General features: G+C 41.0%; 1 protein-coding gene across 1 annotated transcript in view; it reads left to right on the top strand.

Annotated features, from left to right (window-relative positions):
- Positions 1-5800: 5800 nt before the first annotated feature.
- The window catches only part of LOC101852407 (40S ribosomal protein S5), a gene marked incomplete in the record, with an annotated part of 11248 nt that continues 6026 nt past the window's right edge, over positions 5801-11022 (top strand). The window contains 2 exon segments of the mRNA XM_013082566.2: positions 5801-5994; positions 9866-10075. Of these exon segments, the coding sequence (XP_012938020.1) occupies positions 5860-5994; positions 9866-10075 (345 nt within the window).

The following is an 11022-nucleotide window of genomic DNA, read 5'->3' as shown; positions in this document are numbered from 1 at the left end:
CTTATGCTCTTGCAGAAGAAATCACATACATATATTCCTCACACACACACACACACTACACACACTCACACACACACACACACACACACACACACACACACACACACACACACACACACTCATCACACACACAAACCCACGGGGTGAGTATTTTTTTCCGAGACTCTTGCACGTGGATAAGTCTAGACAGCCGGGGGATGAAATCTACAAGCTTACGCTGAAATGTGGGGACGGAGTGGTGTCGCTGTCTCAAAATGAGCAATCTGTAGGAAAGGCTACTGCACTGTAAGTTCTTTATTTTAGTGAGCCCGTGCTTGCATTCCCAAAGAGAAAAACTTTTTGTTTTATTAGTATTAGGCCACTGAATCAAGATTTAAAAAAACGATAATTATTTTGTTTGGTCGCTGGCCTGCAGAAGTGCCATACAAAGTTTGATGGGCAAGGTTAATTCCTAATTGAGGTAGAATTGTTCGCGCTCAGACGAAAGTGAACAAAATATAACGAACGTGTATTATTATCAGGCTATATCATTTATACATTGAAATACAGCAATAAAGTCAATACTGGCTAATTAAATTCAAGATCGGGCACTCTGACTTTTTTCCGGTCCAGCCCAGAGCGATCATAAAAACTTTCGGCTAATGAAGGTCAAGAAGAAAGGTGCCGTGGACTCAACGAGAGTATGTCCTTGCGTGGACTGGAAACAGCAAGACTTGTGTGTGAAAGTAAGTATGATGGTGGCATGGTGAGTGAAGAACAGTAGGTGAGAAATGAGGAATAACGAGCCTACTGTAAAAGATGGAGTATTTGCTTCCCTAGATCTAGAACGAAATACATAGATCTACTCTTAAAATTTTGCACTTTATTTGTGCGTAATGGCGATGCCCGTGGGGTGTACGCTTCGCGAAGAACTTTTCTTTTTAAATAGTAGTGAGAGAAGAGTGGCAGCCATGACAGTGCAGGATATACAAGGAGTTTAGAACTAACTTTTAATCTCCTTGAGGATATAATATAATAGGAGTACAGTTCTATGATTTTCACTGGACATCGGACGGCCATCGTGTTTCGGAACATTTCGGTGAATGTCGGTGATACGAGCAAAGTCTTCCGTGGGCTTTAACGGAAGTTGGCCCCGTACGTGTTTTCCTTTTACGCCGTGATCGCCGAGGTGAGAGACGTGTGTAACCGTGTGCTATGCGAAAAATCAAAATTTTATTAATATGATGGCACTTCTGTATTTAGAATGTAAATTAGTTGAAATATGTATGTTGATACTCATTGCTGTGCGTTTTGTGGTGCGCATAGTCTAGAAATAGCTGTAATTATCTGGCCGGGAACTTGCTCCTTCGCCTTCGCAGTTTTATCGGAAATACTTCCTAACTTAACTGTTGTGAAAGTAGAACTTTTACTTTCACAATAAATCTATAAACTTTCCTTGTAGTTATTTCTCCTTACCTATTATCCAACTCCCAAACTGACATATAGATTTTCTACTTAGCGTGATCAGATTGATAAACACCATTTACTTTGTTCTTTGGGATCAGATAGCTAGATTCTAGGTTCGATGACCAAGAATCTAGGGCACTCCTGTACTATCCCGACTTTTTTGTAAGCCTACTGAAATATCGATACTGATTTATATAGTCTGTATCAATGTTTTATGTATTTTATGTTTTATCAGTACCCTAGATTTAGAATCCCGAGTGACGCGGTGGCAATTGACAAAAATTGACTTTTTGTCAATTGCCACCGAGTGAAGCGGTGCCAAGTCTGAAAACACCATCTTTAGCATTATTCATAATGTGTGTCTAATGGGTCAATTTGTTCCCAACTAATTTCATTGGACGAGCATCTAGTCTAGAGCTACGGTACCAACTTGGCGTGTTTTCAATGAGACGTAGGCCTAGATCTAGGCTAGCCTTAGCCTACGCTTTGGTGTAGAACCAACACAGGCAATTCTAGAAGTAAGTAGAAGGTCACAAACGCACACAAACTGAAGCAGAAATTCACGTTATATCGGGGAACATAAATCGGGGGACGGGGGTCAGGAAAAGACACACACACACACACACACACAGAGAGGCGAACGCACAACACCGAGCACTCGAGCACAATAAGCTAGATCTACCCACCAACGCGAAAGCTCCAATTTACTCAGTGGCAATTGACAAAAAGTCAGTTTTTGTCAACTGCCACCGCGTCACTCGGTGGCAATTGACACTACCTTAAAAAAACATGGGGTGTTTCAGGGGCAGGGGGGGCATGCCCCTCTGATTACCCTGAATTTGACCACAATTTGATGTTTTGCAATGAGGTTTGAAAGGCTGTCTCTCGATACCGGCACGCGAAAAAACAAGTAGATTCTTGATCTAGAGTCACGACCCCACTCGTGGGCCACTAAGCTACCCACGTAGGGAAAATCACTCTCAGACTCAAATCCAGTTATCAATGTTTTTCTTTTAGTGCTGTTATGAAGAGTAACATGCCCTTGGACCATTTGAGGGGTGTCCCATGCTTGGCACTTGGTATTTTATGTTAGTAATCCAACCTTTTTTGGGACAGTGTCAGAAAATCCTAATTACCCCCCAAATGGGACAGGCTCCTCACATGGGACACTAAGGCACCCAATATGGGACACCCCTAGTTTTCAGCTTGTTGGGACACTAATGTACTCAAACTCAACATGTAATTTCATTGCTTGATGTTCTGCTTTCATTTGTGCATGTAAATTTCATTTTCACTTTAAAACAGTGGTACTGATACACTGAACAATGACATATATATAGGTCTATTATAGTCTATATATAACATCATGCTCCCAACAAACATGCATGCTGTAACAATTTCACAACACATGGTGCAGGACACTTTTGATACTTGTAAATCCTCTCTGGACACTTGAGCAAACCTGGATCAACTTTGCTAATGTCTTGTTTTGCTTTTTTAAACCAGTTCAAAATTTTTTTCTTTTGGGACCGCCCCTCTTGCGCTCCCATTAAGTGCTTGGGGTGTTCTGATTGAAATGGCATCCTTTTGTCTCTAAATAAAGCATACAATTTTAATACTGCTTGAAGGCTTCCCTAAAGCTCTTTTTTTTTGGGGGGGGGGGGGGCTGAACAGCATCCACTGTAGCCTGGATGGCATCTTCAGAGTTGGCAAGGCGTTTTGATGGTGCCATAGTGCTTAAGAAAAAACTCCACTCTAGCATGAAAGTTCAGAGATCAATGCCAATTTGTCCCACTTAAAAACTCAAACATAAGTGTATCAGTACCACTGTCTCTCTCTGTAGACTGAGTGGTTACTTTCAAGAATTAACATTAAAAATTGTCCCATGTAACTTGAACAGAGTAGCTGATTACAATATAAGTTCAAAACTAAAACCATGTCGCAGCTGTCCCATATAGGAAGCCGTCCCATATATGGGTCCAGCAGTACTGGACCTGTCCCACATTAAAACCAATACCTTTAATGGGCCACCTGTCCCATGTTAGGGATAGGGGATAGCACTAGAATATTGAAAACTGGCCCATCTAGGGCTTCACACCCTGAACTGGGGAGCTGGCCCATCTAGGGTTCCATAGTGAAAGACAGTACCCCTCACATGGGACAGCCAAAATCTCGGGACAGTGGTTGATTGGAGGAAAAAACCCTGGCTGATACTATTTTTAGGTTTCAGGAAGACCCTTTGGGCCAGTTGTTGCTATTTTAAACTTATGATGTCATTCACAGTACCTTTATGAACTTTCACACAAAAGAAATGAAAGTGGTAAAAATGGCGGCGGCCATTACTCGCCTACTCGACTGAGAAGAAAAAAAAGGTCTCAAAAGAAAAGTAAAGTCACGAGAAGGCTGCCACTCTTGCAGATCCAAGAAAAATATGTCTAGATTGGATCTAAACCAAAACTGGGCTGCTGAAAGCCGCGAAATTTTAACGAGACGCGATCAAACCGACTAGATTCAGTCAGTGTCCCATTGAGGGAGGTGTCCCACGAAGGGGGTCGTGACTCTAGATTCTAGATCTAATAGTTTAGACTTAGAATCAGAAGTAATTGTCGTTGGACTCAAAACTAGATTCTAGATCTAGATTTTCTCTGGGTTATATTTCCGTCACCAAAGTCGGGACCACCATATCCAAGTAGTGCCAAATTTTGGGTAAAAACCCCTAGATTTTCTTTTACCTCAGGGGGGCACCCCCCGATTGGTCCGAAGCACGCCTATCTCGTTAAGAACAATTATATATATTACAAAAACTATTAATTTGTGACGGAAATGAAGTTGATATTCGTGTTCAGCGCATCACTATTTAGTAGAAAATGGACAACTGGTAGCTAAGTGTGAGACGGGAGGGAAAGACAAAAAAATACCCATCATAAATTATAATTTGTAGAGCTGCTTTGAAGTTTTTATGTATATTAGTGATGAAGAATGCGGGGGGGGGGGGGGGGGGGTGTAGATCTAGGTCTAATCCTCCAGCATCTTTACGGCAATTTTCGTACACTTCCATCTTTGGTGCCATGCGGTTGGCTATACTTAAATGTAGTCACGTGATCAGAGGGGAATCCTGGTCTGACGTCAAACAAGATGGGCGCCGTACCTAAAAACAGTTTGCGTCTTTCTGCGTTTAATCGCGTGCGTAGTAATATTTGACTTACTTTAAAGTGCAGAGCTGACCAAGAACTGCTAGAATTCTGTGTAGTGTCATTGAGGCGGGAAAGGGGACACAACTATGCAGAGATAACATTAAAATTAGAATAAGGAAGATGCGTCGTTCTACGTTTAGTCGCATGTATTTCTTGGCCTTCCTTATAGATCTAGATCTATTGTATGGAATATCTGATACCAAAGTGTTTCCAAGACTAAAAATATAGATGTAGGTTAATTTATGTGGACAAATGTCAACGTCCACATACCATTATTTTGCAATATTTTCTGTTTGGTTGCCAAGTTTTCATTGACATTGGTCCAGAAATGGAGCTGAATGAGTTGGAGAGAATCAGTCACTTTTGTTACGACTTCAGTGTAAGGGTGCCTTTTCGGTAGTTCCCACCCCCCTTATTTGAGCCCAGATCTATCTGTGAGCTAAGATATCAAACTTAACTGCAAAACATTAAATTAGATCGGAATGTTTAAAAAAATTTAATTTAAATTATACAATAATACGATAACACCCCACCCCTGATTCTGATTTGTAATTATTTACCGCCTTCCCAGATTAGTTAGGAACTGTCCGATCCTGACAGTGTACGTCATTACGTACTGTGCAGCTAACTTTGACACCCTCTGTGCAGTGAGAACTTGTTGTCGACTGGCAACACTTTGTCTTCTGAAAAACTTTACTTAGATAGATCTAGCGGGAAAGTGTACAGTTCAAGATCAAAGTAGGCTTGTGACGTGTTTTGTCGAGTTTCTTTGGTTTTTGCAAGAGTCAAGCCAACGATGAATCCACCAAGATCTCTTTCATTGCGCTTTTGATTCCATTACATATGTCCCTTACCCGATCATGTCCTTGATGCTGATTGCCCAGGAGAACTGTCCATGACTATTTTGCCCTTTTATTTTTTAATTTCTATTCATTTCTTCTTCCTAGCTCTGTCATCTTTTTTTTTTTTTATCTCATCGAAAATTGCTTGCAAAATCCAGAAGGAAAATGTGAAAAAGCTGAGAATTCTTTTCTCCTCCTGAGTGGGCACAGTGTCTAAGAATAAGAGATTTGTTGCTTGATTAATGCTGTTCCTTGTGTGTACAGAGGTAAACTCCAGCTCATACTTGAATTTCTATTTATGCACTGAAATGAATGATCATGGAATTTGATGTTTGTTTTTGTCTTGAGAATCGAGGGATCACCCTACATAGTTGACTATGTCTGATGATTGGGAAGCAGAGGCCGCCCCAGCCGCAGCTGCTGGGGCAGTGACCGTTGCTGAGCTGCCAGAGGTCAAGCTCTTTGGAAAATGGTCAACAGATGATGTCCAGGTCAACGACATCAGTTTGAACGTGAGTCCTCTGGATTTTTTTGTTTTCCATGTCGTTGGAGCTGTGTTGTTGTTTTTTAAATCTCATCGGCCAGCTATTCAATTTTACTTAACCCAAAAAATTTTGCGTTAAACAGTGCTTCCACTCTTCCGTATTTTTACAGAAATCCTTACTTTCTGCCAGTTCCGTACTTGTTCCTCCATCATTATCAACTCCCGTAAAAAGCTGCAACAGCGTAGGAGTGCCGAAATTCCGCAGCAAAAGATCCGTACTAGCCTTCGTATCATCTAGTACTAGTATAAGTTACGGATATTTACGGTAATTCTCTCGGCAATAAGTTAATGTTTTAGAAACCTGCCAGATTGTGCATTTCCTGCAATCGGCCATTACTCAGCTAAGCCCCTTGCATTTTTTGCGGGTTGGACGGCGGTACATTTTTACCTGTGGATTGATCTAAATCGGGAGCACTTTTTGTGCCAACTTCCTCCTTTCTATCATTCACTCATTCCGTCTGTCTATCTTCGGATTGATGTCGCGGCTGGAAAATCTGCGCGTTGATCAAGTAAATTGGCTTAGACAGAAAATTACTGTCAGAAAGGAACTTTTTTACAGATTTGTCTAGATCAAGAGAAATGATCAGTATGAAGATTCTACGGCACAGGAACGCGATAAGGGCCGCAATGGAAAAAAATTATGCTAAAAGTACTAAAATCAAGAATAATTCAAAGTGGTGTTCCGAGGTTGTGACAGGGACCCCCTGGCGTGAAATTTAAGGAAAATTAGGGTATACTGCGGGTGACAGTATTGTGAAGGTACATATTCAGTATTCTCAGGTTCGCCTTGTATCAATGGTGCGATGACAAATTAATTGAATTATAGTAGTAGCAATAGAAGGGGTACCTGCCTTTAAACATTGCTGTCAATGGAAATATATTATGTAGATCTTGGTGAAGAAATCAAACAAGTAAGACAAAATGTTGGTGATAAAATAAATGTTATGGTTTGTAGACAATCTCTTCAAACAGACTCCCAAATGCCATTTTCAACCCTCTAAAAGCACTAAATTTCAATTTCTTCAGGAGGTTCGCCCCCTGAATCACCACCGGGACGCTGTCTAGACCTGCATGTTTGCCGACAATCGTCTGAAATCCGACAATCGCGAGCCGGCCGATGCTATCGCTAGGCCCACCTATATTAGTCAATGTACGAAGTGCGAGGCCTGGCCGACTGCCAGCACCCGTTTTTCTCCCGTCGGCTTTGTCGGCACTTTCGTTTTCGTGCCGACAGCGGCGTTTCCGGCATAATTGTCGGAACCTGAGTAGAAATGCGAATGCGAAAAAGAACGACCTAAATTATCTACTTTCAGTTTCGTGCTCGGGCGGCCATTTTGAATTTCGTTTGTTGACTAATTCAATTGTTCAGATCGTGTCGATTTATTAAAGTCCAACTCACTTATTCTAATAGAATCTAGATCTAGATTTATATAGATCATTATAGACCTCAATGGAGGATTCATATTCCAATTCTATTGTGTCAAACCCTATCATAGGTTGTGCTGTAATATTAATATTGGTAAAATGCATTTCATCAGGTTCGTGAATTATTTATTTATTTAGAATCTAGACTCAGATGAGTCCCTCTGTTCGGAATCGGATGCGGATTTCTAGTTCAAGGCCTATTCATATTCACTTGTTCTACAAGATCTAGATCTCGATTCATTTAGATTACTAGATCTATATGGAGGATTCATATTCCAATTCTATTGTGTTATTATTGTATCAAACCCTATTATAATTATAGCAATGTAGATCTAGAATCTAGATGTAGATGTAGGCCATATTATTGTATCAAACCCTATTATAATTATAGCAATGTAGATGTAGATGTAGGCCATATTATTGTATCAAACCCTATTATAATTATAGCAATGTAGATCTAGATGTAGGCCATATTATGCTCCTTGTTTGCTTTGGGGTGTGGTTTTTTAAATTAAAAATTGGACTTGTGCTGGGCTTTTTACATGAGGCCCGTTGCAGGTCCTTTTTTGGGGGTAGGGTTAGGTCTCTTCTTTGTTGTGTTTGTTGGGGTGGTCGCTTGTTTCTCGGAAGTCCTTCCTTATGACACCCACAGTAAGCTCTTATTGGGGGGGGGGGGCAAAATTTTCAGACAATCTGGTTGAGGCTCACATGCAGGTCTAGCTGTCCCTTGACCCTGCAGAATTTTCCTTACTTTTCAGCCTCAGCTGGTGGAAGCACTGATTTGAAAAAATTGCGGTTGTATGTGGTTGAGTGATATATTTTGTTGAAATTCAAATTCTGTTGTTCAAAGCAGTCGCTGGATCGGAAAAGTAAAGTAAAGTTAGTTGTTCGAAGCAAAGAAAAATGCATTATGTAAAGATGTTCAGTAAATGTTTCAAGATTTTTAAATCCTCGCTTTGATTAACAAGAATGAACCAATAGTAAAAGAGAGTGGAAGAACTACAAAAATGGGGGGGGGGGACCTAGTGTGGGATGCCCATTGGATGATCTGTAAACCGATCGCCCAGCTCTATCGCTGATGACAAATGTGTTTGTTTTTTTGGCGACGAGGCGGGCATTCGGTTTGTGCCCTCAATCTGGTTTGCAAACCGAACTGATCGTGCCAATTTGCACCCCATGTAAAATGTCTCCCTACGTTATGATGCTACATTCTGTGGTGCAGTAGCATTGTGTATTGAAGGGTGATTTTCCAAAACTCCCAAAGTCAGTTTTGACATGCGCCTGCTTTCATCACAATGCTTATCCCATACATATGTGAGGCAGCATGGTGAAATCGGGCGCTCGTCAAAATACAGAAATAGGAGAAGCAGCCATTTTTCTGCCAGTTTGGACATTTTTATCGAATTTTTATTTTTTTGGCTGGACCTCTGTTTCTATCCATGTAAAAACACATTTCTATGAGAATGTTACTGAAAGACATTGATTGAAAGGTACCAAGAACTGCACCTGCCCACAAACTGATGAGTGCCTGATTCTACCGCTTGGTGACACGTTATAATAATAGTCCATACATTCCGTCCTCACTGCACTCAGAGAACTCAGTTTTCCCTACGGATCAGGATACAGATACGGTACATCAGTACTACACCTGGATCTCAGGAGGAATACCCCAACCATTATGAAATCTTCAGCTTACTGAGAAAATTGAAAGTGATGATTGCATGCTCACCAAAAAAGGAATTAAAATCGGAACTGAAAACATCAGATCTAGCTCATTCTTCACCTGAATTCTCTCAAAAAAGAACGGACTTTGTAACTTGTCTGATCATTTCATTAGGCGTGCTGAAGTTGGCAGTGCTAAATTGTGGAATTTGTTAAACAAGTGTCAATGAAAAAACAGTATTAAAAAAACGGCTCAACAAAAGTTGTACAGCTTTTGGTACATGAATGACAAAACATTGGTGGGGCTACTGAGAAAAGATGCGCCGGTGGTAGAAAGCTGTATTTTTTGCAATTCTGTCCATCTGGGCCACAATTCGAGATTCGTTCATGTACAACTTAACAAGTGTCTAATGCTATCGTGAATATCCACATATTTTCTCGGCAGTTTATGAAGTGTACTCGGTGGTATCACAAGGAAAAAGTACAGGTCGATTTTAGTGCTAGAATAAACCCACAGCTCAAATTATGAACAGTATCTGTTGCTCTCCGAAATTCCTGACTTTTCTTAATACATTACATCTAGGTACTTTTTTCCCCAACTCTTTCTTTGAACCACCTCTCTAAACTGAACTAATTGAAACCCTCCAGTCCCGCAGGTTTTGTATTCAACAGATTCCAATCTATTTATTATAATATATATCATAGGTATATACATCTGACCAGTTTGTTTCTTCCCCTCTGTCTCACGCCAGGATTACATTGCAGTGAAGGAGAAGTATGCCAAGTATCTGCCTCACTCCGCTGGACGCTACCAGGTGAAGCGTTTCCGCAAGGCCATGTGCCCCATTGTGGAGCGCCTGGCGTGCAGTCTTATGATGCACGGCCGTAACAACGGGAAGAAGCTGATGGCCGTGAGGATTGTGAAGCACAGCTTTGAGATCATCTTCCTGCTGACGGGAGAGGTGAGCATTCTTAAAGGGCCTGCCTGTAGCCTGGGCATTGTTGCTTTTTAACGTTATCTTTTTGGTGGCTAGTGTTTTTACGATACATGAACAGTCAAAACCCTGTCACTGACTACTGACCGCTCACGATGGCAAACCCGAACAAACTAAATTTAAAAATCGGACGACGCTTGTATTCTTTTCTTTCTTTTCCCAAGTGACAGCACAGTGACGAATATTAGTTTATTTTTGCGTGGCGACATCACCGACAAATTATTGCTCTGCGTGAGCTTGATTATGGTTTTTTGAAAATATATTTTAATGGGTTTTGTTTTGCATGCTTTTTAAAATCCATGATTTGTTGTAGGCAAATCAGGGAACATCAATCTTGACAATACAATCAGAAAGCCTGCACTCTAGTTTTCCTTCGTTTGCGCCCTCGATTGTCGAATCATTTATTTTTTTATTTTAGCATCAGTTTCATGCATGGCGGCCTTATCCTGCTGCCGTAGAATCCTCATAATGATTTTGACCGATTCTCTCTATCTAGACAGATTTGAGAAAGTTTTGCTCTTGCAGCGGTTTTCTTTCTATGTTCACTATTCGGTTTTCTAGATAAATGCACAGATTTTCCAGCCACAGCGAAAACCCAAAGATAGACAGAATGAAGGAGGAAGATCGCCTTTCGTAACTTGCCAAATTTTAGCCGATCTTCACGTGAACATCTATTGCTGATCGAATCGCACAGAGAGACAATGGTCGGGTGTTCGAAATGCGCAATCTGGCAGTTTCTAATACGTACAACTTATTGCCGAGGGTTACCGTTAATGTCCGAGAAGTCACGGGGGCAAATGGTGATCCTTTGCCACGGAATGCCGATAAGCTAATACTGGTTTTTTCTTGGACACATGTAGTTGATATGATAATGTGGCACAAACTGAACTTTCGGAATGTACAGGTTTCTGGGG

The sequence above is a fragment of the Aplysia californica genome, unplaced genomic scaffold, assembly GCF_000002075.1.
Source record: "Aplysia californica isolate F4 #8 unplaced genomic scaffold, AplCal3.0 scaffold00181, whole genome shotgun sequence".
Lineage (NCBI taxonomy): Eukaryota > Metazoa > Mollusca > Gastropoda > Aplysiida > Aplysiidae > Aplysia > Aplysia californica.
This window is presented reverse-complemented; position numbering and strand designations above follow the sequence as displayed.